The following is a 27,988-nucleotide window of genomic DNA, read 5'->3' as shown; positions in this document are numbered from 1 at the left end:
CAGTCAAGCCAGGACAGACAGTGTGCTGTTTCTTTCCAAGGCAGTTGAGACAACTGTACACATTACAGGAGCCTCCTCTCCCTTTCCAAAATACAGCTGCTAAACAGTGCGTGTAAACACTAACCAGCTGCTGGGGCTGTCTGAGAGAACCTGCAGGGTGACGTTTAGGTGGACAGAATGCAGTTGTCTTCAACTATTTTGGACCTGGAGCACACTAATTATCCTGGCTCCAGAGCGAATGAAAGACTCGACAGCTGCAAGGGCTTTCAAGGATAACCAACTGCATCGACCAGGGAGCTGCTGGGAGACAAAGATGAGCCGATTGGGAAACCCAGGATCAACCCTTCCCCTTACACTGCCCTCAGGGCCAGGAAGGATGGAAGATGGGACATACAGCCAGCCTGACTTGCTCCTGCCTGGACATCCAGAGCTGGGTTTCAAAGGTGGGAAGTAGAGCATGGGGTCCCTCCTGGCTCAGGCATTCACCCTTTACACTTAATGCAGAGACTTCTGCTGTCAGGAGATTCAGCAGTGGAGAAGAAGAGACCCAGACTTTATCTGAGAGAAGGAGCAGGCAAGGTAGATAGAGCTTCGTGCACCTGGCAGGAGCTAAATGGAGCCTGCAGAGGCAGCATCCAGCAAGGGAAGGGTCAAGGCTGCCAGGAAAGGGTTTCTCCGGAGCAGGTCCCTGCTGCTGGGCCGAGTGTGCTTGCTGGCAAATAGCCGAAGGCAATTTTGTCATTGTGTGCCTTCAGGACTGCTGTGCAGAGCAAAGCTGAGCAGCTGCTGAGACTTTCCGCTCACCTCCCCAATGAGGGGCTGTGCCAACAGCAGGCGGTGGTGCTTTACATGTGTCCACGCTTCTCCTTGTGCTACAGACACACTGTTCCTGCCAGGAGGGTCAGATCCATTACACAGTCTGCAGAAACAAAGGCAGGGAGGGAAAGGTGCTGAAGGGGAATAGCTTGCAACTAGGGGCAATTGGCATTAGAGGCAGAGGGGAAAACTTGAGTTTCCATAAACCACTGAAACACACACAGAAAAAGAGGGGAAAATGTTACAATTTTCAATTTTTGTTTGTTTGGGTTTTTTTGTGGTTTTGTTTTGTTTTATTTTGTTTTGTTTTGTTTTGATTTGTTCTAGTCTAAGTATTACTATTCACCCTCCATGGGCTTCAGCCAGCCTCATGTACCACTAGCAGTTAAGTGAGCAGGAAGCGAGATGAATACCTGTGTCTGTGTCCAGCAGGGGTCACTGATTATTTTCTTGCTTTTAAAGCCTGCTTTCCCCTTTTTTCTTCCTTTTTGGGGGGTTCTGCCATCCCAAGAAAGCATCCATGTTGTGGGTAGAAATACACTGTTGAAGCAAACTAGGAGTAGGGAAAAATGTCCTCTCGCTAAGGCAAGGAATCTTTAAGCCACACTGCCTGCAGTGGGCCAGCACTGGTGGGACAGATAGAGGAGCTGATCAGGTGTGGCATCCCTTACACTGGTACCACAGCAGGGCAGTGGCCACAGCAAACCTCATGGCCAGAGGACCAGCTATGGCTGTGAAGGTCTATCCAAACAAGATATCCTGGTGTAGATGGTTTGCTCTTTGCTGCTTGCATGAGTGCTTGATCTCCTTGCTCTAGTGCTAGTTCAGCTCGCAGATGGGCCAAGAACCAAGAGAGCTCTCCAAAAAACAAATATAGGAAATCCTCCCATCTTTCTTGGACACTGTAGGTTACAGAAGCCCAGGTAGGATCTTCTTGCATTTGATCTTAAGCTGTGGATGCCAAAGGAGCCTAGGGTGATCCTGACTCTAGGGAATGTGTGGCTCCCCTCTGCCTGTGGGGCAGGGGTGATGTACACGTGTAGTTTCCTACCCAGACACACAACAAGGACAGGCTGGGTGAGATACAGACCAGGGAAGATAACTAATCACTAGCACGCCAAGCACCAGGCACTGCTGCCAGGACAGGCTGTGATCAGGGCTGGGTAAACCAGATGCTGTAGTGGGGCAGACCAGTGCTTGGGAAACAGAGCAGCAAAGCATCCTTGTGTGCCTGAGACTGTCCCTCTTTGGCCTTTCCAGTCTCTCAGGTGAGGAGATGGATGGTACCCACAGCTTCAGGAGTGGGCATGGCCTGGTGGTAACTTCCCTTCCCAACTCCAGCGGACTCCTAGCTGTGTACCCAGCACGCATCTCCAGACTTCTCATGCTATTCCAGTAATAAAAATTTCCAACCATTACTCCAGGCCTGGACCCAGCCTATTGTGCTTTAGGTTGATTAGGATGACTGGTTTATGACTCGCTGTGTTTTTACTGTGTCCACTAATGGCTTTTGTGTAAAACAATTCACCAATGAGACTGTAAAGGTCAGCAGCCTACACGAGTGATATAGCCCCTCACTAGCCATCTCTCTGATGACAGGTAGAAAATTTTTGCCGGTTTCTTTCTGCTCAGGAGACTGTGACATCCCCCAGCCTGTTGTACCAAGTCCCACATTGCTGTGTCCTATCACAATGCTTCCACTACCCAGGCTCCAGTGATATCCTCCTTCAATTCACCTTCAGGCATTCCCAGGTTTTCCTCAAATTTACAGTGAGCAGTCAGAGACACAAAGTCCCAGGGTGATTATCACACATCCCCACTCCACTCTCTACCAATGTGGGCAGTTTGCCATTAACAACGTGTTCAAGATAAATTGTCTTTCTATCTGTTTATGGAGCTAGACACAGGCTTCCTGGGAGCTCGTTATCAGTGGAAATTCCTCAGTGAATGGCTTCAGTGAGCAGCACTGGATTGCCTGGTGAACTTTACTGCCGTTCATGCCTTTAATACTCATTGCTCATTCTGTGGGTTTGGTCTTGACATTTTTTTCTAACCCCTGACTCCCAACTCAATATTTCTTTTTCATAAAGGTTGTTGCATGAGTACGTTCTCTCTAAATACTCATGTGGCTGCTGTGTTATTTAACAAATGTCCTGTTTAAGAAAAACAGAAAAAAAAAAGAGGAGATTCTGAAAATAGAGGAGCCTGCTGTAGGTTCCTCCATACTACTTTTCTGTCTTGTGAAGATGTGATAATAGATATTCTCACCACAGCCCCATTCTACTTGTGGTGATGAGTGTTGCTCCAACCCATACTTTGTTCATACTACACTGCAAGCTTGTGCTTATCCATTTCAACGTGCGTTCTGTAAGGAAGCTTGTTCTGCTTTCCAAACAGCATCAGAAGTACCTTCTAGTATTAAGAGAGAAGGCACATATGCCTTTATGGCTTATTACCTTGACTTCAAATGTGAGAAATTTACTTTTTGACTGAGGAAAATATTTACCAATATCGTTAGTAAGTTAAAACCTTGAATCTCAGATTAGACTTCATTTGATATTACAAAACCATGTAAAATTTCACACTGTCAAAGGGATGAACTAGAAAATATATTGACTGTCTCATCTAGTATCTTGTATTGTCTTTAACAAATGAGTATGCATAATGGCTTGGCCATCATGCTGGTTTTTATTGACACACAGTGAAGGAAGAAGATGCCTCTGGAGACCTTCCAGACTATACACTCTGTTACCATCGCTTCTCTCAATTCCACACCATTACCCCTGATGGGATGTGCCATCTGCAGCTACAAGCAGTGCACATGCATGCCCATATCAAGACCTGCCACAAGGGGTTTTGCACTGGAACCCAGTGCAAATTAATGCATCTTTTTTTCCTTCTTCACACTCTTGCTCTTTGCACTCTGAATGACAGAATTCAGAGGCTTTCAGCTCAAAAAGCCCCACTGACATGAATGACTGGAAGAATCCAGGTGGTAGAGCTCAGCTCCTATGTAGGCATCTAGGTGACCAGAAGTTTCAGAATAATTCAGCTCCTGACATTGCCGCCCTTGCTTACAGCGAGAATTGCTGTGTAACTCTTCCTGATGTGACACTCCATGTATCACGCGTCTAGCAATGTTATTCTTTAAAGTAAATACCTATAGAATATGATCTTGCCATACTCATATAACCCTGATGACATCAAAAACATAAAATGCTAATAAATAAAATATAGTCCAAGGATACCTGATCCCAAATTACCTTCTAAAAGGGCATCTCTTTAAACCAAGACTATTTTAACCACTCTTCTCCACGTATATACTAAAAGACTGGGGAATCATCTGCCAAACAGAAAAGCGTGAATTGACAGGGAAATAAAAGCTTTATGACTGATCTTCTCAGAGGTAATGGCTATTGACAGAAAGAAAACACAGTCTGAGTCAATGTAAAACTGACCTAGAAAGTCCAACATGAAGACCTTGTGAGGCCGCACCTCGAATCCTGTGTTCAGTTTTGGGCCCCTCACTACAAGACAGACATCAAAGTGCTGGAGAGAGTTCAGAGGAGGCAACGAAGCTGGTGGGGGGTCTGGAGCACAAGTCTGATGAGGAGCAGCTGAGGGAACTGGGGCTGTTTGGCCTGGAGAAAAGGAGGCTGAGGGGAGACCTGATCACTCTCTACAACTGCCTGAAAGGAGGTTGTAGCATGGAGGGTGTTGGTCTCCCAAGTAACAGGTGATAGGATGAGAGGAAATGGCCTCAAGTTGTGCCAGGGAAGGTATAGATTGGCTATTAGGAAACATCTCTTCACAGAAAGGGTTGTCAGCCATTGGAACAGGCTGCCCACGGAAGTGGTGGAGTCACCTTCCCTGGACGTGTTTAAAATACATGTAGATGAGGTTATTAGGAACATGGTTTAGTGCCAGTGTTAGGTCAATGGTTGAGTTCAATTATATTGAGGGTCTCTTCCAACCAAAATGATTCTATGATTCTATGATAACATGTCCTGCCAATTATGAGGACAAAGCTGTGTGCTCTTTGGTTATACTGGCTGCATAACCAGGGTAGTTCTAACAGAAGTATGAATGTCTGCTTTCCTATTTGAGGACTCACAACCAATCTTCTCCAGTAGCACAAACTGCTTACTCCACCCAAAAGCAAAACTCTCGCAAAACAATCACTGGAGAACCATCTGGTTTTGAGTTGTCTTGTCACTATCTGTCTTGTGAAAGATATTTTCAGGATGTTAACAAACAACTCCATCCAAAAAGTTCTTCCATGCTTCTTGTCATCCATGATTGTGTATATTTAGATGCCATATGCCCTGTACTCTGCTTCCCGAGAAACTCAGGGTTGCCTCAGAATTGCACGTAAGAAATTTGCCTTGTGTGTGTTACTGTTCATAGGCTTTCGTTCAGCCCCTGGGACTGAAGCGTAACGTGCGCGTACATATTTGAAAATAGATTGTCTTGGTGTCCCACTCTCAAACCGTGAGCCAACTCACCTCCCCCACTCCTCCTTCATTGAAGTCATTGCATTAATTGACGCTTACGAAGCAAGATTTTTGCTAACCCTTTGTTCTCTGAAATGTTATTTATTGTCTTCCCCTTCATCACAGCCTACGTGCAGAACCAGTATGTAAGAATGTATGATGCATGATTCAATGCCATGCAGAAATTCTGCTGAGCTTCTCATATTCAGCACCAACAGTAACCTTTGTCTCGTCTGTGACTGGAGAAAGCCAGTGTGTAACATGTGTTTGACCTTACTTTCAAACTTCCACGTGCCCACTCAAAACACCAGAGAACTCATTACATTCATGGTCTGGAAACTGGTGGTTTTTTGTCTGTCCCTGCTCTGTCTGACTTTGGTTGAATGCAATTGGAAATGTCAGAGATGCAGCTCCTATGTAATGTAAGAGGAGGATTACAGTTTTCCTGACATCGGAGGGGGGTTACAACAATGCAGCTGACGTAGGAGGGGATGGATTACAGTGCATCTGACATAGTAGCAATTATAGGAAATGTATTTACAGGGATGGATGGAAAATGAATTTAATGTGCTGTTCCAGAGAAGGACAATAAAGGTGTGTTGCAACCGTCCTTCCCCTCTCTGGAAAGCCATATTTCTCACTTGTCCATCAGCACAAACAGTCTGTGCTGTATGGCAGGAAATATCAGACGCAAATATCGCATTAATCTCTAAGGAAGGATACCTGTTTTCGTAACTTGCTCATTCACTAAGGTCTCTTAGTAGTGGCTCAGACAATAGGTGGATATATCAGGTTTCCCCCGAGGAATAACTGTACCACCGGCACTGTGCTGCAAACGCGACTTTTATTTTGTTTCTGTTTTCTTTCAGAGTGAGCAAAGTAGAGGAGGCGAAGGGGGAGGGGAAAAGCTCCTGATTTTTCAGTATGCAGTAGACAAATGTCGTTAATACCCCCTTCAAAGGAGCCACTGCGTACCCCCTTCCCCGGCAGAGATAGAGGCAGGCACAGATTAAGACATTACTTGGGACATCAGGAAACCCTTTCCATCTGAAACTGCAGTGAGAGCACGATGGATCTCAGATGTTAATGCGTTAATACAGAGGAAACGTGAGGGGGTCCTTATTCAATTTTGTCCCTGGGGAGGCATGTGTAGCTTTCTGCATGAATCACTCATAAGTGCAGGGAGAGCAGAGGAGGCTGGAGCGAGGGGACATCAAAACTTCCACACTTGGGTCACTGTTTCCAGCACAGCAATCAACGAAGCACATACGTGTGCAATGAATTCCATTGTCTCAGGCTACTTCCTCTTGGGCACGTGTCCACGGCGCCCACAGCTGCACTGCTGGGGCACCTTTGCATCCTATGGCACTCCTGTCAAAAGCAATAGGATGCTGGTGAAGGTCAGGCCAAAAGGAACGAGGCTGAATTACCTTCCAGACCCCACAGATTGTCCCTCCAGCCCAGCATGGGTCAGGTATCCAGTCTGCAGTAAGGGCACCTGCAATGGCTGGAGAATAACTGGCAGGCCTTGCCCAGAAGGGACCACCTTGTGGCAACCCCAGCAGCTGTAAAGTCAAAGGCAACAGCCTTCAGTCTTCTGGCCTGCCCATGGGAAGGTTTCCCAAACTGGTTTCCCACCAGTTCCATCAGGCTGGTAGAGTTGCCCTCACCTATTTGTAGGGATCCCAAAGAGAAAAGATCCCCAGTCAGACAAGGGAAATGGGGCACAAGAGAGTATGGCTTACAGTTTTGGCTTATTCAGAGCTTGAATGTGGAGCTCCCACCAAGAGCCCTGCCTCAGGTTGGAGGTGCCCTGGGGCTGTGAAGCCACAAGACATGAACAATGGGGTGACTGTGCCCCAACTCCTATTTGACAGCTCAGGACCCACGCATGGCACGCTCTGCAGCTTGTCCCTGCCCCAGCATGGCTTTTTCACATAGTCAGCCCTCCTGCAGCACTATCAGCAGGTTTTCTTCCCTCACTGCTGCAAGAGATTTCCAGCACTGCTTCCCTGCTGCTTGTTTCCTTTTCACCCTCTCTGTAGCCTCTTCAGTCTAAGACCCTTTGCCTCCTTCTCAGCCTCCAGCTCTGTCTGGAGCCCAGGGACGACCGACTGCTTCAAATAACAGCTGTGTCTACAGCAGTGAGCAGGGAGGATGCTGGGCCAGAGAAGGGGAAAGGAAATTTCACAGGAACTAATCCCCATGTTAAATGGGTTGTGGACACGTCTTCCTCCCATCTCTGCTTTCATACCTGAAGTCTACTTACCATTTACTTTTTTGCTTTGGATCTGGCAGCTTCTGACTGATCTTACACTGCTAAACTTCCCCATCAGGTGTGGCCTAAAAAACCCCAGACGGCAAAACAATACATGTGCTAGTACAGCATGTAGGATGTTCCAGGGAGCTGTGAGAAGTAATACACACTTTTAACAGAACCTGCTCGCAAACTGTCACAAATCCTTGGAGTACTACCATGGTTCTCTGAAAATAAGACAGGGTTGGTATAAATTTTTGCTCCAAAAGATGCTTACTTTTTTACATGTATAGCTGCCTGGACACTATTTAAATTGACTTCTTTTGTGAACTGTAACTAGGACTTATTTTTGGAGTAGGGCTTATATTTTGAGCATCCTCAAAAAATCCTGAAAAATCATGCTAGGGCTTATTTTTGGGGTAGGTCTTATTGTCAGGAAAACAGAGTAGAAAGCTAGCCGACTCTGTTTGACCTGCCCCTCTGTTCACACTCCAGCTGGAAGTGGGGGGCTAACATTAAATTACAAGTATTAATCTTACAGAAAGTCCAGCCTGAGGTGAAAAATCACATATAAGAACTGCTTGTTGTATAAGCTGTAGTAAACCTAGTATGTACATAGCTTTATTTATACCAGCTGTAAGATTACCATTAAACACTTCATTGCAGTGTGAAGGAAGGCCTTGCAGTTAAAGCACTTTACCTGTGCTCAGGACACAGACATGTATTTCATGGCTCTACCCCAGACTTGCCACATCACCATGGGCAAGTTCATCTTGTAGTCTTTTTATCCTCCCAGTAGTAAAGTAGGAAGAGTAAGTGGGGGAAATGACATTTTTTCTTAGCTGTTGTCCATTTTGTCTATGAGGATCATATGGTGTTGGTGGAAAAGTGCCATTTCCAAGTATTAAGTCTATACGAATCTGAAGTTTGGGTGCTTCTGCCCCAGAGAGGCTGATGCTAATTGTAACAGTAACTGAACATGGATGTACTCAGCCCCAGAGGCTCTTGGGGTCCTCTTTAGTCAAAGCCTTTGGTAGAATATATGCTTCACCTCGCAGAATAACTTGCAGATAGATGTGTTCAGGGATGTTGAGCAATTGCACCTTCCATTAGTATCAGCATAAACTGTGGCTGCTCACTGTCTCTGAAAATCAGCCCATATACTATAAAAGACTTTCATATAAATTCAAATGGGCACGGTTAGATTACAGATGTATATTCACTTTTGGTACCATCACCACCTTTGGTCATTAAGCCTAAACAATTGAAAAAATCCCTAACTCAAAAGCCACTATTCAATGTTGGTTGTTCAGCTTCTGCATGTTATTTATCACAGGCAATGGAAATAACCTGGCCCACTTCTCTTCTTACATAATCCTTTCATGTGTTTCTTGGCAGTTGTCAGTCAGGTTCACATGCCCCGGCACAGTGGAGCACTATAAGAGTGACAAACATGGAAAGGAAATGATTACAATAAAAGAAAGACGCTCTCAAGGGCATAGACCACCTTGTTTGTTCTGTGTTTGTACTTCCCTTAATACAAACAAAACCAGTCAGAGCCTTCGTATTAGTGGTAGATTTTGTAGCACATTATATTTGGGAAAGTAAAGAACCCTAACACATCTGGTGGTGACCCTTTCAAAATCTATTTTATAGCCCAAGATAAGGATAGATGCTGAAGAGAAGCCCTAGGTACCTTTATTCTGCAAGACAAGCTCAATGTATTATGTCAGTGCAATGTCATCACCTCATTAATTATGAAATGTCATAAACATTAATGACAAAAGATCATTGTTGTGATCATAATTATGTAACTGATGCAATGTTATGACCAAAGACATTCCAGTGGTCTGAAATGTATTTCTGGATACCATTGTGGTGCTTCAGTAAGGATATTCTAGCTTTAAAGTATTTTTGCTAAAATTGAAGTGGCAGCCTGTCTTTTTCTAATTCAAAGATACTTTGAAGTCATATTACAAACAATCATGCACCATCTTTTTCAAGATCATGCTTTTGTCTTTCAAATAACCCTACAAGTATTTTAGTTGATTGCCTCATCTTCTTTACTTTAAATGTCACTTTACCTATCGGAATGTGACACCTTCCATTTTCTTGTTTTCTAGGCTAGAGTCCGACTTGGTGTGACCAGGAACAACTCTATTGACTTCAGCACGGTTTTACTCAATTAAATGATAGGACGATGGAAATAGCCCAACAAATCTGATTTTCAAAATAACAACACTGGTGTTTTCTGGGAAAAAAAAAAAAAAAAAGAAGAAACTAATGCTATACTGCAAGTAGCACCCCAGCAAACTTAACACAGTAAACTAGGCTGACTTCAGCTGTGGAGGCTGAAATGGGTAGGAAGGAATGCTACCATTTCTCAGTTTTGTTTTCTTTTCACCAACTGAAGAAAGTTGCTATTGTTGTTTGTTTGTTTTGAAATGACTGAGCGAAATGACTGAAGATTGAATTGCTGGAAATATCTGCAAGATGAGTTCTGGAAGGCAGCAGCCTTCATACATATTCCCATCCACAGACCATGCCGCTCTTAGTGAGGGAGCACAAGACTGCTGCAATGGAAAAATTTAGCAGTTGTGTCCTCCCAGTTTCTCCCTCTTCCTAGAGAAATCGAATCCTTGTGGAGATGCTTTGGAAACTACCTCTCCACTTTCCTCACTTTTCTGTCCTTGTTATGTACAAGTTGGCTCCATAATTATACGTCTCCTGACCATGGATGTTCCTCCGAGGTGATTCCACATTCAGTATATCCAGAACACCAGAGGGCAGCAAAAGTGTTAAAGCAGAAATTGCAAAAGCCTCAACCTTCCCAACAGAAGCACCTCTGTGATGATAAAACGGGATTGAGTAAGAGGTTCATAATGCCTTGACAGTATCAATTAAAGAGAAAGTGGTAGAAAAACAATGTAATTATGACACTATCAACATTGTGCAATGGCTGCTTCTGAACAGCGCTGCTGGAAGCTGTTGTGACCCATATGTATGAAAATGGAAGAGAAATACCAAAAGGTTGCTGAGAGTAGTAGAGGCAGGAGGTCTTTAACTCTCAGTAAGTCATACAATAGTGTTATAGCTCTTAAAAATTACATGCTCCCTCCTCCACTGCAGAAGCCATATGTACCCCACCCTCTGGACTAGAGATTGCAGGTCTGTGTAAGTACCTTCCACAGGTAGCAACACTTGCCAGTTCTTCTTGCCTATTCCATCTAATGCAAGTAATTAAAATCAGGATGGTGGATTCTCCTCGGTGTAGCCATCTGGTGAGGTCTTACACTGTCCAAGGAAGACCCATGGCACAGGTGTCTGCCTCTCCTTAGAAGGTAAAAATCACGAGATGTCAGAGAGAGCACCAAATCCAGTCCTCTTCTTCCCATTTAAGAAGAAATAAAAACGTTATGCTCCTAGCTGGGGCTGTCTGCCTTGAGTGTTCTTTCTAAAAAGACCAGTTCTGTTTGCCATCTTAAAACACTTAATCAATTTCAAATGAAAACAGCAGCTATAATTAAAGGGAGGAAAATCCCACCACAGCAGAGGAACCATTATTAAGGTAATTTTTTTCTTTATAACTCCTGGGGCACTGTTCACATGCAGTTGCTACTGTATGTGCTGTTTGTGCGTCACCTCCTCTTCATGAGCTCCATGGAGAATATACTGTTAGCTTAATAATAACAATAATAATAATAATAATAAGTCAGCTTTTCATGTGAGTTATTCAAGGCACTGTGTAAGCACTAATTGAATGTTACAATAGCCCTGGCTGGCTGCATGCTATTAACCCCCTTACAGCAACTGACATAGCAGTCCCATGACCTGGGTGACACCACCAGCTCCATGTGAGCAGCTCCTGTCCTTCAGCTCCTGGCCACCGCATCTGCAAGCTGCTGCCGTCTCCCACTGCCGCTCAAGCCCCACACGCTGCTAGCCTGCCTGCTCACAGTAAATAAGCACAGGAACAACATGCGTTTTGTGTGATCATCAAGGTAAACAAAGTTTGGAGGTTAATTTCAGATGTTATTTCTCCATGATTCTAGGAGAAGGAGCCTACAGCCTAACTTGTCTCCCAAATGGCCAGCACCCACCTTACAGCAGGGGACACAAGCAGTGTAGTTCATTAGACAGGAGCAGAGGAAGCCCTGCTTGCTTCGCTAGAATGTCCCGATGGGTCTCTCTCAAGTGTGTTGATGACACACAGCTCATATATCATGTAATTTGATTTATATAGAGGACCACATTTTTCCCATCCTGTCTTTAGAGTGGATTTACAAAAACTGACAATAAGCTGGCTTTCCTCGCACAGTGAGTTGCTCTGGAGCCCTTCAGAAGTCATTCATGAACCCTAAGGAGATCACCAGCTACAGCTGAGAACAAGCATAGCAAATGCTTTGAAATCTTCATTGTGAAGGTGAGCTATACCTCTTCCACATTATTTCAAACAGTCTGGAAAATCCCACTTGCATGGTGCCTCTGTATGGCAGAAGAAGGTCACCATCCAGTGTGCCATTGGTCATGGTGGTCAGGCTTGGAGTTTGGGTTGAGACAGACAGTCTTCCAGTCAGGGGCCCAACCACTGACTGGAGAATTACTTATCGGAAAAAAGCCTACACTGACTCTAATAGAGCTGATAAAGTTGAATAACAGATGTGGCAGGCACCATTCAAGACTTATTTCCAAGGCTAAACAGAAATTTGAGACCAAATGTACAAACACTTTGGTCACTTGCTGTGTGAAGGCTGAAGACCTACATGCTTGAATCCCATGCATCTGCCGCTTTGTACTTGCCCTTGAGAGGAACTTCTTGGTCACTTCTAGGATGCTGAGGCTCAATGCCAAACAGCCTCCTTCAGCATTGGTGAGCAAGAGAGTGCTTCCCAAGCCTCAATTCCAGGCTGACCAGAGACAATAGCACTGCAGGTGCACTCAGAATGTATGAGTAAGTTGCCAGGTATCACAGGACAGAACATATACATAGGCTCTTTATTATTGCTTCTCTTCCCGTCCGTGCCCAGCTGGTGGACGCCAGAGGGTTGCTGTCCCCAGGACGCACAGGGGGTGCCAGACAGGATGGTCGGCAGGAGCCCCCGACAGCTCCCCTCCATCACTCACACCCGGGAAACAACCGGGGACGGAAAGCGGCCCTGCGCAGGGGAAGGCGGGTCAGTGTCCCGCCGCGGGCATTGCTGAGAGCGGTGGGCGGCCGTAGCCCTCCTTGTGCTTTGGGATTAGGACACAAATGTCCTCCGCAGGACGACAGCCACACTTTCCCCGCTGCTAGCGGGACAGTACCGCAGTCGGTAGCCCCACAGCCCCGGCGGGTCTAGGGCTCCGGCACACGGTGGGGGCCGTCTCCGTGGCGGGGAAGGGGCCACCAGGGGGTCAGGGTCACCAGCGAGGGCCTGGCGGTCACCAGGGCTGCCCGCGCGCTGGCGCCGGCGAGGTGCCTCTCCCCGTCGAGCGGGCTCGGCGCGGCGCTCGCAGTCTCCCCATCTCCGCCGGGCCCTCCGCAGGGCAGCGCGGCGGGGGGCAAGCCCTGCCCGCGGCGGGCGTCTTGCAGCCGGCGGTCCCGGGCGCTCAGGAGCTCCCCAAGGGGACGGGCGCGCGGCGCGGTGGGGCGGCCACCAAACGGTTGGCGGCTGCCGGCGCCCCGCGCGCTTCAGTGGTTGGCGCGGGCAGCGGGTGCGCCGGCAGGGGGCGACCCCGCCGGGAGAAGGGACGCGTCACGTGATAGTAGAAAGCACCCCCCACCCCCCCCGGACGGGGGGGGGACGACAGGAGACCCCGCAGCCCCCTCCCTCCCTCTGCCCTGACGTCACCGCCCCTCTGTCTCCCGGGCGACGGCTCCATCAGCGCGCGCGTCAGCACCGCCCGTCCCTTGGCAACGGCCCGGTGTCTCGCTCTCCTTCAGCCTCGCGCCTGGGCGCGCGTCTCTCTGGCGTCAAAGTGACGTCAATGGGCCCGTCTCGGCTTTCGGCGGTGGGCGGGGGGAAGAGGCGGGAGGGAGGGCGGGGTGTGCGCGGAGGGGGGCCGGCGGAGCGCGGCGGGTGGCGGGAGGGGGGGTGGAGGGGAGAGGGGGCCGGGACATCCCGTGTGCTCCCGCCTGTGCCCCGGCGCACGCCAGACATACACACGCGCGCGCGCACACACACGCACACACACACACGCGCACACACCCCGCCGAGGCGGCTCAGCCCGGCGCCGGCAGCCGCGGAGAAGCGCCCGCCGCCCGCCCAGGTACGGCGGCTCCACGGCCGCTCCGGCGGTTGGGCAACGGCCGCGCGAGGCGGCCGGGGGGCGGGGAGGGAGTGGCGCGCGGGGCGGTGGCGACGCGCGCGCGGGTCCGGCGCGGCGAGTTCTGCAGCGAGCGCCGAGCGGAGCGGGGAGGCGGGAAGCGGGGCCGGCGCTGCCGCGGCTCCGCTGGAGCGAGGGAGGAGAACCCGCCGAGTTGTGAGCGGGGTCCGGCGGCGGGCGCGGCTTGACGGGCTGTGCTGTGCCCTCTCCGTGCAGGTGCGAGCGCCCCGCGTCCCCGGGCAGCGCGGATGCTCCCCTCCTAGGCACGGCGTGCGCTGCCCGCCACCCGCCTAAGCCATGGTGATCATGTCAGAGTACAGCTCCGTGCCGGCTGCCGGACAAGCACAGCAGCGGCCGCTGCGAGTCGGTTTCTACGACATCGAGAGGACCTTGGGAAAAGGCAACTTCGCGGTGGTCAAGCTGGCCAGGCACCGAGTGACCAAGACGCAGGTGGGTGCGGAGGCTGGCGGGGGACCGGGGGACCAAGGGCCTGCCACTTGGCGGGCCGGCTGCCCTGAACACATCGTGCACTAAACTGGCGCTGGAGAGGAGGGAGAACAGCATCAAGCTTTGCGAAGTGCAGACGGCTCAGCCCGCCGTGCTGAGTGAGCACCAGTAGTTGATGTAGCTCTTGGTAGAAGCTTTGAGTTTTCCCGGTGTGTTCAACAGAGCTCATGTAGAATTAAAAGCGAGCAAGAATATATGTGAAGTTAACATTTCCGAGTGTGACGGTAGCTTCACTGAATTACTTCGTCTTAGTTTGCTAAAGAGTCGAACAAATTAACGATCTTTTGAAGTCTTTAGACGGCTCTAATTTTTTCATTCTATGTGTTCACTTCAGGAACAAAGAACTTGTAGTGTTATTTGCAGAAATTATTTATTAATGGCATGCAACCGTATTTCCATTTGTAGTGCATGTCAAAATCACATCGGTCACTACAGTAGAAAACAGTCTGTTGCAGGAATCTGTTTTTCACTGGCTCAGGATGGATTAAAAGATTTACTGAATCCTGTCCAGTGCTAATTTCTGCAGTTCTGTTCACTACCTTATGTGTAATCCTTTGACACAGAAAAGAAAAATGAAAATGTTCTGTGTCATGAATTCTGTGCGGTTCAGAAAAACAGAATCAGCTTTGTCAAGTCCATACTTTAAAAGCTACTTTTCTTGGATTTTGTGAGTTTGTGTGTGTGTGTGTGCTGGGGTTGTTTTCTTTTTTTTCTAAGAAACTTTAATAGTAAGAGTGCCTATGTTATAAAACCTGCGGTTGTTTCATTTTTTGTTTGTTTGTTTTTTGTTTTTTGTTTGTTTTTTTTTTTTTTTAAATCTGCAGGTTGCTATAAAAATAATAGACAAAACAAGGTTAGACCCAAGCAATCTGGAGAAGATTTATAGAGAGGTTCAGATAATGAAACTTTTGAATCATCCACACATTATCAAGCTATACCAGGTAAGAGGTCAGCTTTGAAGTGCAGCATGCAGATGAGATATGCTTGTGCGCTTCTCTTGCACGATTTTATGTCAAATATTTGCAGAGAGAATGCATATTGAAATACTTTTTGAAAAACACTTAAACTGAGTTTTTTAAGAGTAATTCATCGTTCTTTGAACAAGACTCTGGTACATTAAACAGCTTTTTGACAAAGTGCACTGTAAAATTTACAGTTAAAATCAATCTGCAGTTTGTTTCAGATCCAGGAACTGATTATCTGGACTTGTATTACTAACTTGCCTTTCCTAACTCCAGTGCCTTTCCAGTTTAGAGGACTGGAACTTCTTAAGTGCTTTTGATAAGAGAAAGACTTAAACTCGTGTAGGACAGTAGAGAAGAAAGCTCAAAAGTTGAGTTTGCCATAAATGGAAGGGATTTTACATCAACAACAATTAAACCAAATCAATCTAAGTAGAAAATCTATGTAGAAATCTAATCTAGGAATTAGAATTCTAATCTAAGTAGAAAAGAAAAAGCCAGTAGATGTTGGTATCTTAGAATATGTCATAAAAAGATCCATTTGGTTATTTCGTTCTAGTTGGTGTAGTTTTGAAAGTGAATTTTAACTGACCTTCCCCCTGTAGAGTTTCACAACATGAATTTTCATTTACATTTGTTCAGTTTCTTCACTAATGGGTATTTTTAACAATAAGAAGAAATTAATGTGCAGAAAACAGGATGACAGCTGTATAGTGAGCAAGGACTACTTTGCAAATTCTAAATAATCAATCTAATTAGCATTTGGTATAAATTCCTCTTAATCATCTTAAATAGTGCCATGTGGATTGAAGAAGATGAGGTATTGCACTTTGTCTGGACCTGTCTAGAAAGGCAAGGGGGAGAGAAGAATAGATGGATGAAGCAGCAGGTCTGAAAGTCCGTGTGCAGTAGTAAACACTATTATCAGCTGCAATTTTACCGTTGGGTTTGTGAGCTTAAAAAAAAAAAAAAGTTTAATAGTTTAATTAATGTGTAGGGCTGATGAGCCAGTAAGGCAGGTGCTTAGGCAAGGCATTATTTTTAAAGATGTTGACACACATGAAGTACTTGATATTTATAGTATTAACCATCACAACAAAAATTATTCTGTGTTAACATCTGACGTCATTGTTGCCCATAGGGCAGTATAGGATATACAGAAACATTCTAACAGTTCAGTTGATTTCATTTCAGTGGAATGACGTGGGTGAAAATACTATTTCGAAGCTTTTAGAAAAGCAGGTTAAATACCATCTAGTTGAACCACCTCACGGTGGTTCACGGAGCAAGTGACGTTGGTAGTGGACCATAATTTCTTTGCAGTGAAGTTTTCTTTTCTTTGTTGTTGTAACTGATGCTTTACCTGCTTGGTGGAGACTGAGAAGCAGGGATGGAATTAGATGACATACCAGTGTAGGGTGTGTGTTCTTGTATTATTTCATCATTGTTTTAGTTTCAGCACAGCGTCTTAATTTCATCCAGATGGCAACTTTCCCAGAACACTTTCCTTCAGTTTTTTTAAGCTGGGAACCTCTCTTCCTTTGCTCCCTGTTTATTTATTTTAATTTTGTGTCTGTGTGTACTTGCAGTGAGGGGAGGACAAGAGTCTTAAGAAAAGTTATATGTTAGAAGCCTGGAAATTACAGCCTCTGAAGTAGCATTTTTGATTATTAACCTGTTGTGAGCCTTCTGCTTCCCAAACAAAATATCTGCTCCTTGCGAGTCCAATTCCAAGGAAATGGTATATTTTGAAATTTGAAATATTTGAAAGATGTGCTGCAGTAACTGAAGGTGAATTTGGAAATGCTCGGCATTTCTCATTCATTGTTTAGTTTTCAGTTCTTTCTTCCTTCAACTGAACAAATTAACATGTATCAAAGGGAGTTTATACTAGATTGATAGGTGAACACTGAGCAATATATTGGCAGTTGTTGTTGTGCATCAAGCACTGCCATTACACAAACAGCAGCCTATTGTCACTTGCATGAGAGGCTTGCCATGTCCCTGGCCAATACCAAATAACAGAGGGGTATTTGATACTATTTTTTGATTTGTCCAAGTTGCAGATATCTCTCCTGATCTGAGTACCTGCTAACCTTGAAACAAAGATTTCGTATAAACTTTAAGTGACTTTGCATGTTCAAAATATATCAAATGAATTGTAAAACTATATGTACATATTTTAACAAAAAAAGGAATTCAGGGAAGTGTATGAAATTATTGACATTCTCATCAGTTATCTTATAGAAATTAGGTGGCATGGTAATGCTGAGAAGAACAATGGCATGAGAAGCCATTGTATGTTGTGGTCACATAAGCATTGATTTGTTATCTTATTCATTATCAGTTTGCTTGGAAAGAACACTGTGGTGCAAAATTAGATGCTTTCACTGCCAGCTGTTGTGTCAAAGAAATAATTGAACTGATATGTTTGAGAATACACTTAGAAAAATGAATGAAACTACAGAGGTCTGCCTTTTTTTAAGCATGTCCTCTTCTGTCTTCACAGGTTATGGAGACAAAGGATATGCTTTACATTGTTACTGAGTTTGCAAAGAATGGAGAAATGTTTGGTAAGTCCTCACTGCCAGAGCTAGCAGTTCTTTAGGTTTAGGAGCCATGGCTTTATTATTGTCATTGCTGAGTAATATATATATTCTGATTAAAAATCCAGAGTTGACGTTGTCAACTGTCAAACAGTGAGTGCAGCACCTGCAGGATTATGAAAAATTTCCTCTGGGTGTTTCTAAATCATATACCTCTTTTATTCTGTCTTGCAGATCATCTGACCTCCAATGGGCACTTAAGTGAAAGTGAAGCACGGAAGAAGTTCTGGCAGATTCTTTCAGCAGTGGAGTATTGTCACAGCCACCACATAGTGCACAGGGATCTCAAAACAGAGAACCTTCTGCTAGATGCTAACATGAATATCAAGTTAGCAGGTAATAAGAAATACGTGGTTACTCTATAAACAACACTAGGCATTTAGCAATTCAGGCTTCTTAAGATGATCCTGCAAGTGTATTTATGGTAACTGAAAAGAAAACAAAAATTACTGATATTTCTCTGAACGTATCCTCTGGACAAAAGAGAATAGCTTAATTGAATAGGCAGTGAACAAAAGAATACATCTGCTCTCTTCTCTTGATTTTCTGCTACTTCTGAAATATTAGTATGTGGTTGAGTCATGCCTTACCCCAGACTTTTACCTTCATTCCAGACTTTGGCTTTGGAAACTTCTACAAGTCGGGAGAGCCCCTCTCCACTTGGTGTGGAAGCCCACCTTATGCAGCTCCAGAAGTTTTTGAAGGCAAAGAATATGAAGGACCTCACCTTGATATATGGGTGAGCTTGATGTTCCTTAGAAGTTTCATTCTATGCTTCGTGAGGGTCTGTGGGCTTTCAGAATCATTGCTTCTACTGGAGTCACTCACATGCTGTGCTGTTTTCTGTTGACAGAGCCTTGGGGTGGTGCTGTATGTCCTTGTCTGTGGTTCTCTGCCTTTTGATGGACCCAATTTACCAACTCTGAGGCAAAGAGTGCTGGAGGGGCGGTTCCGCATCCCTTACTTCATGTCCGAAGGTGCTTTTTTCAGGTTCTTAATGTTAGAAAAGGGGCTACAAATAAAGGAATAGCTGTCCTGTTCTTTTTGGGGCAATGACAGATGGGGCTTGTTTTGCAGCTGGCAACCACTTTATGTATCCAGTAGTTTCTGTAGAGCAGCGCTTACAGCTGAGGGGCTGGTTGCATACGTTTTCTTTTCTGGGATCTGCTTTATGGTGCATCTAAAAGGCTGTCGTCTTCTTTCTTAGAGTATCTCTATGGATTACAAAAATACTTGACACCCTAGCTGGAGAAATAATCACTCACAGAAGAGAGAAGACAGGATTTTAATGAGACTAGCCTGCAAAGCTGAGATGAGCGTAGTTCTCCTAAGATATTAGAACTGTGCAGAAGGGATATAGTTCAGTGTGGCTGTGCTGTCAAGGAGAGCAGAAATAGTGGGGCTTAGCGCTGTTTCTTGAGCACTCCAACAATCTGGTGAGAAAAAGGAACTGAAGAGTATTATTACTTTGCTCTGATTTGGATTAAAAAACAAGTGAATGTGCCTCTCTCTTTAAGGGAAAAGTATCTTTTGAAGTCTGACCTTTAGCAGGTATAGGTGAACGACTTTGATTCCCTGTTTATAAACAAGTAAACAGTATCTATGGAAGCTGTATGTGGAAGCTGTATGTGATGGGTTCTGTACTAAATTCTGACCTATTTTAAGTGGATGTAACATGACTAAACCTGTACCCACTCAAAACTAGCTCTCCTACGAGGTGTAAAGCCACCTGAAACCTGCCAGTATCCAGTACAGCTGCATTTCCTGTAGTGATATGTTACTTTAGTTAAATGTATGTGGACATCTCTTGCGGTGTTTCAAATATCTGATAGTCAGACCAGGCATCAGCTGCTAAGAAACCTTTAATTCCCATTTTCATACACATCACACACTGTTGTTGTGAAGTTTTCTTGGCAGTGACATGTGGCTAGGCTGTTATTTTTGCCCCTTGCTCATGAGTTGTCTTTGTCATCCAGACTGTGAAACACTAATCCGACGGATGTTGGTTGTGGACCCAACCAAGCGAATAACCATTTCCCAAATAAAGCAGCACAAGTGGATGCAAGCTGACCCGTCTCTTCAACAGCAGCAGTCTTTGTCCTTCTCCATGCAAAACTACAACTCCAACCTGGGTGACTACAATGAGCAGGTCCTTGGGATCATGCAAACACTTGGCATCGACAGACAGAGAACTGTTGAGGTGAGAAGTGCTTGCCCCTTAGATGCATCTTCAGTGACTACCAGAATGCCAATAGTGCAGTCATATATATGTAATTCCGTGACTGGCCTCGATCCAGTGTCACAGTGTAGTAAAATCTTGACTGCCTTTCCAGATTTTTACTTATTTTTGAGTATGCCATTATGAGTGATGAGCTTTGGCTCCTTATATCCTGACTTGCCTGTAACTCAAGAGTCCTTTTGATGTCTCCTAGTCTCTACAAAACAGCAGCTACAACCATTTTGCTGCCATTTATTACCTGCTCTTGGAGCGCCTCAAGGAGTATCGAAGCAGCCAGCTCTCGAGTCGTACAGCAACTGGCCGTCAGCAAAGGCCGAGGAGCTCCGAGATCAGCAATGCTGAGGTAATGAATTGCGTTACTTACAGGGAAGCTGTGTCCATTTGCTCTCTCGTTTTCTGCCCCTTGCTGTGGGAAAATAGAAGATGGGAACTGTCAGGCTTCTGAAAACCAATTTTGATATTGGTGCCTCCTGACAGGACACAGCCTACTGTTTTTCAGTGGAAGGTTGATTGAATATTAATGGCCTGTTTTCTGAGAAGTGGCTGTAGGTCATGGTCCAAAGAGTAGTCTGCCCCCAGTGCCAGTCAATAATGAGCCAGAAGATTAGTCCTCTCATGGAAATTTGGCCTCTTAGGCATGGATTGGTTACAGTTCTTTGTTACATACCCTGTAGGATTCTCAGAAGTATTCCATGGGTCAGCTTGTGTGTTTCTCTGACATTCTTTTTCATTTCTTCACACCCAACCCCTTTAAAGTATGCTCTGGGTGCCTTTTCAAATTGTACTTCCAGTTAAACAGCCTAACTTAGGAGAAAGAGTTTTGTGTTTGTTTTGGCATTGCAAGACTAACTTTGTTAATTTTGATAGAAAGTACGTGGAGAAACCTTGCACGGAAGGTGGCTCTGAAATTCCTTGAGCCTCCAGTATCTGAAAAGTCATGTGGAACTGCAGTGTATGTGATGGCTTCTGTGCATCACTCTCTCTCCAGATGCCTCAGGACAGTCTCACCAGTGAAACCCTACGATCATCTGTGCTTTACCAGCAACCTCAGAACCTGATTCAGCCATCCTTGCAGGCAGAAATGGACTGTGACTTGAGCAATCCATTACAGGTTGGTGTTATCTGCTAAGCTGTGTTCTGTCAATCCAAAACAACAGGGGTTGTGATTCTGTTGTTCTCTCCCTCCAATCTTTTGTTTGGCATTTGGACGTGGTGTCGTGGTAGCCTTTCAAACAATACGCCTACTGAAGGCATGCCACAGGGCTGTGAAGAGTATGAAAAGGTAGTGCAGAAATAAGCGAAACACCCTTCAGTCTGTGATTTGATGTGTTTTGCAGCCTGTGTTCTTTCCCGTGGATCCCAACTTCAACGGGCTCTTCCGGAACCGCTCCATCTCCCCCAACAGCCTGCTGGAGACCACCATTAGTGAAGAAGTAAGGCAAGAGAAGGAGCTGGAAGATGAAATTAAGGAGTATGAACACCCCATCTGCATCCCTAGCAACACCAGCAGGAGGCACACACTGGCTGAAGTGACCACTCATTTCTATCAGCGTGCCCCTCCATGTAAGTAAGTCTGGGAGAGATGAAGGGTGTCTGTAGTTAGAGGAAAAAGACAGAGAAGGAGTGCCATAGTCGACAAATGCCTGGGGAGTATGTGTTGATCTTACTTTGTCTTGGATAGGAAGGCCCAGAAAAGAGGTCTGGATTCTACCCTCCACACTTGTGTCTTCCCATAGATAACCCTGGCCCTTAAGGAAGAGACGATGCACTGTTGTATTGCATCTAGGTCACTTTAGAGGGGGTTATTCTCATGAGCAGGACATAACCCTTCTCTGCTTGCTTCCACTGTTGTACTGGGGGAGGTGGGGGTGCCTGAATTTTAACAAAAGGTCATAGCTAACTGTATTTGATACACCTTGAGACCCCATGAACTAAACAAACAAGCAAAACTGTTCACAAAACAGTAATCCTCTGTCGGCACTGTTGTGCTAAAGAAATACTGAAGGCCTGATCAAACATAGCCTGATGGTGCTGGAGTTGCTGGCAGAGCCCTTCTGGCTGTATGGGAGCCCCATCTTTGGTTATTCGTTGGTGGCCCCTTGCTGGAGTAAAGCCCTGTGACAACACGAGTTGTGGGACACCTCTTCAGCTTGCGGCTGCTTATTAGTGCCAGTGTAGGTGAGCAGAAGGCTCTGATGTCATGTTTGTTCCTTCATGTACTCATCTTGGGAATGTTCTTTCTCTCCTTCCTTCCCCTACCTAGGTATAGTCATTTCCTCTTCTGCAAGCCCCACAGAGGGAACTAGTTCAGACAGCTGCCTTACTTCATCTTCAAATGACAGCTCAGTGGCCCTGAGCAGCTGTTTGGCAGGTCAAGTAATGACGGGGAGCCCAGCCACAGCAAGGATGACGTCGCCATTCCTAGCTTCTCAGTCTGACGCTCCGGTGTTACAAGTCCAGGGCTGCATGGGAGGTGCTTCTCTCCTGCCTGTCAGCTTCCAAGAAGGAAGACGAGCATCTGATACCTCATTAACTCAAGGTAATGCCTTCCTTGCTTTATTGCTGGGGAATTGCACCCTTCCAACTGCCACTAGAAAAGAGTAGCGTGCAGAGATACTTGCTTGCTCATGTTATTGTTAGACTGAGGCCAGCCACCTGGATATTCTGTGTCTTATATTCATGGTCCGTGGGGCAGGGTTGGATGACCTGAGGAAGGTGCCTAGATAAGAGGTTCTCAGATAATGATTCAACTTGCCCATTAAGATATTTCTGCTGCTGTGAGTGTGATGGCAGGCTCCACCTTCCTCCTAAAATACAGAGTGCACAACATCCTGATTTCTGTCAGGTTTCTCCTTTGCTGTTCATGTGTCCATCTACACAAGGGTGCAGCTGTCCCAAAGCCTGTTCTGTTGAATAGATTTTGGTCTGCCCATCAGGCAGAGGGGTGAATGTGAAATGAAGAGTCACATTCTCTTCTAGCGCAGTTCTCACGCAAATGAAGGCAGCTGCCCAGAAAGGCTGATCTGTACAGGGGGCTCCTAGGCAAATGCTAAGGAGGATTAAAGTGCATTTCTTTTCCTCATGTCCCACAGGCTTGAAGGCTTTTAGGCAGCAGCTGCGGAAGAATGCTCGAGCCAAGGGGTTTCTCGGCTTGAATAAAATAAAAGGCTTTGCTCGGCAGGTGTGTCAGTCCTCCTCATCTCGGGCAGCAAGGAGTGCCATGAGCCCTTTCCAACACACGCAGCCGAACACTTGCATGTACAGCAGCAGCGGAAACAGCAGAGAGGGAAGAAGCCTCCTGGAGGAGGTGCTACAACAGCAAAGGTGAGATGCTTGCTGAGAGGAGTTTCACTCTTTTCATTGGGTTTACTTTGGTTAGGGGCAAGCAGGGAGAAGTAAACACAGCAAAAGGGATCTGGGAGGTTGGTCACTGGTGATTCCTATCCTCCGTCTTTGCTGTGTGGCAGCAGATAAACTGGTTGGCTTCCTTTGTGGCTTCCTGTGCTGGCATGCATAACACAGGACGTGCACTTCCACTTAAAAATCTCAGCGTCCAAATATTTGGAGATCACTGAATTGAGAAGCAATTTGGTACCATGGGGGAAAACATTCTCCCCATGGCAAGCTGTGTTTTTCTTTGTTAGTTTTGGGAACGATTTCTTTCCTCCTCTGCCTTCTCCTGTAATTTTCCCATGGCAAGGAAGTGAGACCTTGTAATTTGGAAAAGTTACAGCCCACAGAGGAGGCACATTTCCAGTGGCCTCAAATGTCATGTGTGGTGACACCTCTTCATTCCCATAGAAGCAAGATGGAAAATGGCGTTTCCGGTTTATCTGCACATGTTGTCTCTAGAACATCTATTATTAGCAAGCCAAATGGTGACTAGATAACGTAACTGATGGTAGTCACCTTCTCGACATGAGGAAATGCCAAGTGAAAACACGTTGGCCTGGTACGGTCAGCTTGCTTTAGTTGTACTGGCTGGGTAAGGAGAGGTTTGATAGAAGCAAACAAAGGGGAAATTATGGTCAGGGACTGGGGCAAGAAAGAAAGAATGCAAGTTAACCTTTTCCATCCTTGATTTTGTCCAGAATGCTCCAGCTCCAGCATCACCAGCTACTCCAGACAGCTTGTCCCCAGACTTCTCAGACATCTGCAACGAATGGCGCCCCTTCCTCTGATAGCATAGGTACCTGCAAAGCATCCAATTCTCTTCTGTTGTCAGAGCTCCAAAGAGAGAACTCATTTGAGCTGGCCTTTTCTGGCAACAGCCAACTGCTCCAACCTCATTTCTTTGGTGTCAGCGTGTCTCCGGTGTCCTCAGCAGCTCACCTTCTAGACACGCACCTATACATCAGCAGCAACATCTCTCCAGTTGGCACGACCTTCTCTCAGCAACAGAGTTTCTCTGTGCAGTCTCCAAGCTATGATGCTGTCACTCTGCAGCACGGGGATTGTGAGATGGAGGACCTGACTTCCAACCAGCTAGGGAAGTTCGTCCTGGTCAAATGAGAGCCCTGGCTGCTACAGCTCATGCTGCTCTTGTTGCGACGAACTGTCACCGCTCTTCCATGGCATGTGTGGGTCCATGGCTGGCTGGTGTGGACAAGTGACTCTCAGAAGCAATAAATTTTGAAGTATGTGAAGAGGCTGTCTGGCTCAGAAAGCTAGCAACTTTATAGAACTGAAACAAGCAATATGTATGTCTTTTTGCTTCTAGTGTTCTTGCACTGAACAAATATGAATAGAAACTGAATTTTTTAAAGGAAAAATAATGATGGGGAAGATGGGTGGGGCATTTGTGGGGACAGGGAGGGATGTGGTTGGGGAAGAACTCTTCGGTACTGTACTCAAGTCAGACCAATACAGCTCTGCTCTTATGCAAGATTAGCAGCTGTCAGTAGTGGTGACACAGCAGGGAGAGGCTTTTCAAAGAAGGGACCAGAGCCTCCCTTTTTCACAATATTCATTTATGGGTTTGTGAAGATGATTACCTCTTTTAAAGAAAATAAACAGAAAACCATTGGCATGCAGCATTATGCATTCATAGAAGACAAAAATGGAAGCATTGCCATTTTTTCTTGTATTTTTTCCTCCCGTTAACACACATTTTATTTAAAGGAACCAACATCCCCATTCCACACCTCCTAGCTATGTCTGCTTTAAATGAAAACTGTGAACTTCTTGCTTGATACATCAGCTTGAAAAGCTTAAAAAAGTCCCCTTCTAATTAGTACAGAAGCAAGTAATCTATTGAAAATGTATCCCTTTGGTATCAGGATTGAAATTGCATGATGTCTGGTCTTTTGCAGGGTTGTTTGTTTTGGGGTGGTGTGTGCGTGTATGCATATACACACCTACACACATGCATAAATTTTGTTGGTCTGAATAGTCTTCAGGAATCTTTTTATAAACACTAAGTTTTTTCATATTCTTGCAGAGGCACTGAGGAGGGAAGTGTTAGTAGCGGTGGGGTGATGGGAAGGGTTTTCTTTTTAAAAAGCCCTCCTGGAGGTTGCCTACAAAGTGGCCTGAGGGGTATTTCTTAGTGCTGCACGTTGTTATTTCCGCTGCTAATTATGTTTTTATGCATTTCATTATCAGGGTCCAAACAGAACTGAGTCTTGGGGAAATGTGCAATATTGAGGTTATAATTATATACTGACAAAGACAAAAGGAGTAGGCTATAACAGAATTCTGCTCTAATGGAGTACAGCTATTTCTGAACAAAACTGTATTAAAAGTGAGTAAAACAGCACAATCTTTGGGTGTTTGGTTTGTTTTTAGCATATTAGCAAAATGAGGTTTTGGATTAGATAGGTGTTTTTTCGTATGGTTTTTAATGCTGTATATGTATATAAATAGGAAGCAGAAGACTATATAAACAGTAGTTATTTTTTATATTTTGTAATATGCTTATATTGTGTTTCTGCTATGAACTATGCTCCCCTCCCAAGGCAGAGCATGACTTCTGTTGGTATCAAGAGAAGTCATGCTTAGGTGTAAAGGGGAGAGCAGACTCTTCTCCTACAGAAATGAGTCGGGTAGGGCGTTCATACTTTGGAAGCAGGTGAGCAAACAGCGAGCCAGCTCAGCTGGAAGTTGTCATCTGAATGTCAGAAAATAGCTGCATTCTGTCAAAATGCTTTAAGGACCCATCGCCCTAGTGTGACACAGGGTGCCTTCAAGTTACCGTGGCTTCATGCAACCTGCAGTATTACACATTTACAAATAATATAGAGACTTGTTTTTTTGTTTTGTTTTTTGTTTGTTTTTGTTTTTTTTTTTTTAAGAAAAAAGCCAAAGATTGACCAGGTTAATTGGTGAGAGTAGGAAGGTTTGAAGATGTCATGTGGCTCTGTCTGTGGCTCTCCATAAACGACCTCTTTATCTGTGTGTTGTATCTATATTGGTGCATCTCCAGCTCACCACTGCTGCTACGTGGTCTGGAAGCTTCAAAGTGAGAGAAAATTGTTTGAGTTGAATTTCTGTTAATGAGTGGTGCCTTGCAGCAGAGAAAACACCAAAGTCTCATGCTCATTTGTAGTGGTTTAAAAAAAAAAATAAACCCAACCCAAAAAAACAGATTGTGTGGAGATGACTGGAGAGGAGGGCAAGAAGAAGCCAGCTCATCACAAAGCAGCAACTTTGCCTTCAGTTTTGTAAGGGGTAGCACACGTACTTAAAATGCTGTATTTCCTCTTCAATATTTATTTTGTTTAATGCCATGGATCAAAAGGCCACAGATTATTTTATTTCCTGTCCTGAGCAATGACAAGCACTTTACTTTCATAGTATTTTTTTTCTTTTCCAATTGCTGTAGAACCTCTTTGAAAATATTGCTGGAGCAAAAAGAGGTCATTTTAAAAGTCTGGGTTTTTTTTGTAGGCATCCTGACAGTGCTGTTCTGCAGACTGCAATGCAATAGGGTATTTAAAGACACTTCGTGATTGGTTTAATTAAGATGTATAGTTTATTTTTTATTGTGACTGAACAATCATTTTATTTCTTATGTTAAAATGAGAGGTGTACACCAAAATGATTAGTCAATGTGTTTTATTTAATATTTAAATAAAAAATGTTTTAAAATTGTTGTCCTGCAGATGATTCTGTGGAGTATCATCCCCTGATACATACATCTGACTGACATAGTTAAGACTCATTTTAAAGCCTAAGTCCACAGGACATTACTGACACTTTCTATTACATACTAAATGAAGAGGAATGGCGGGCTCACAAATCTGATAATGGGATATTGAGCCTTTCGCTGGTAGGCAATCTGTCTGAATCTAACCCAAGTCTGTAGTAATCGGGTTATAAAATCTGACAGTAAGAGAGGTCTAGGGAGTGAAAACGGTCAAGCGTGGTTTAGTTGTTACCAGATGAGCACTCCATCCGTGTCACCTTGATCTGAAAGAGGCCCCAGACAGATTAAGGCACTGCTAGAAAAAGAGCAAAGGGGAAGAGAGAGGGAGGGGGCAATTCCAGGGGTGATGTTTTTTTCTCCTTTCAAATATCATTTGAGAATTAAAAAAATACTGGGAAGGTACAGGCGTAGCTCACCTGGGGATGTGTGTGCAGCACTGGCTGCCCAATGCAGTGGGGATGCCTTCAACCAAGCTGAGACTCCTGCTGCAACCTCGCACTGCAGGTGCACCTCAGCTCTAGCATGAGCAGTTGTGAGAGCGCACAACACGGATGCCTGTGAACGGAGACAGCAGCACCAAAGCTGGTGGAGATATTATTTGCCAAGTGTGCGTTGGGGAGGGAACGGCCAAAAGGAGGGGAAGTGGGTGGGTGGC

At 45.3% G+C, this 27,988-nt stretch overlaps 2 protein-coding genes across 6 annotated transcripts in view; both read left to right on the top strand.

Annotated features, from left to right (window-relative positions):
- HSF2BP (heat shock transcription factor 2 binding protein) overlaps positions 1-10,990 on the top strand; it is a 120,717-nt gene extending 109,727 nt beyond the window's left edge. For both annotated transcript variants that reach the window (XR_010473755.1, XM_065069218.1), the window contains one exon: positions 9,690-10,990. Coding sequence is in view for 1 of the 2 variants with exons in the window: in XM_065069218.1 (XP_064925290.1) it covers positions 9,690-9,694 (5 nt within the window). In the remaining variant the exon portion in view is untranslated. The remainder of the gene's footprint in view (positions 1-9,689) is intronic.
- A 2,649-nt stretch (positions 10,991-13,639) lies between these two features.
- SIK1 (salt inducible kinase 1) lies at positions 13,640-27,280 on the top strand. Of its 4 annotated transcripts, none has more exons than XR_010473746.1 (14): positions 13,640-13,815; positions 14,089-14,322; positions 15,204-15,320; positions 17,851-17,914; positions 18,122-18,283; positions 18,562-18,686; positions 18,801-18,924; positions 19,924-20,147; positions 20,380-20,529; positions 21,175-21,297; positions 21,524-21,753; positions 22,450-22,725; positions 23,279-23,510; positions 24,278-27,280. XR_010473746.1 is itself a non-coding variant. In XM_065069156.1 (14 exons), exons 2-14 carry the CDS (start codon positions 14,170-14,172, stop codon positions 24,365-24,367), a joined length of 1,977 nt encoding a protein of 658 aa, XP_064925228.1. In that variant the 5' UTR covers positions 13,640-13,815; positions 14,089-14,169; the 3' UTR covers positions 24,368-27,280. The 4 variants fall into 4 exon arrangements, 3 of the variants coding, with proteins under 3 accessions (XP_064925228.1, XP_064925212.1, XP_064925223.1); XM_065069156.1 differs by having other exon boundaries at positions 21,524-21,749; positions 23,368-23,510; XM_065069140.1 differs by having other exon boundaries at positions 21,524-21,749.
- Positions 27,281-27,988: the final 708 nt, after the last annotated feature.

This window comes from Columba livia, chromosome 1, assembly GCF_036013475.1.
Source record: "Columba livia isolate bColLiv1 breed racing homer chromosome 1, bColLiv1.pat.W.v2, whole genome shotgun sequence".
Taxonomy (NCBI): domain Eukaryota; kingdom Metazoa; phylum Chordata; class Aves; order Columbiformes; family Columbidae; genus Columba; species Columba livia.
This window is presented reverse-complemented; position numbering and strand designations above follow the sequence as displayed.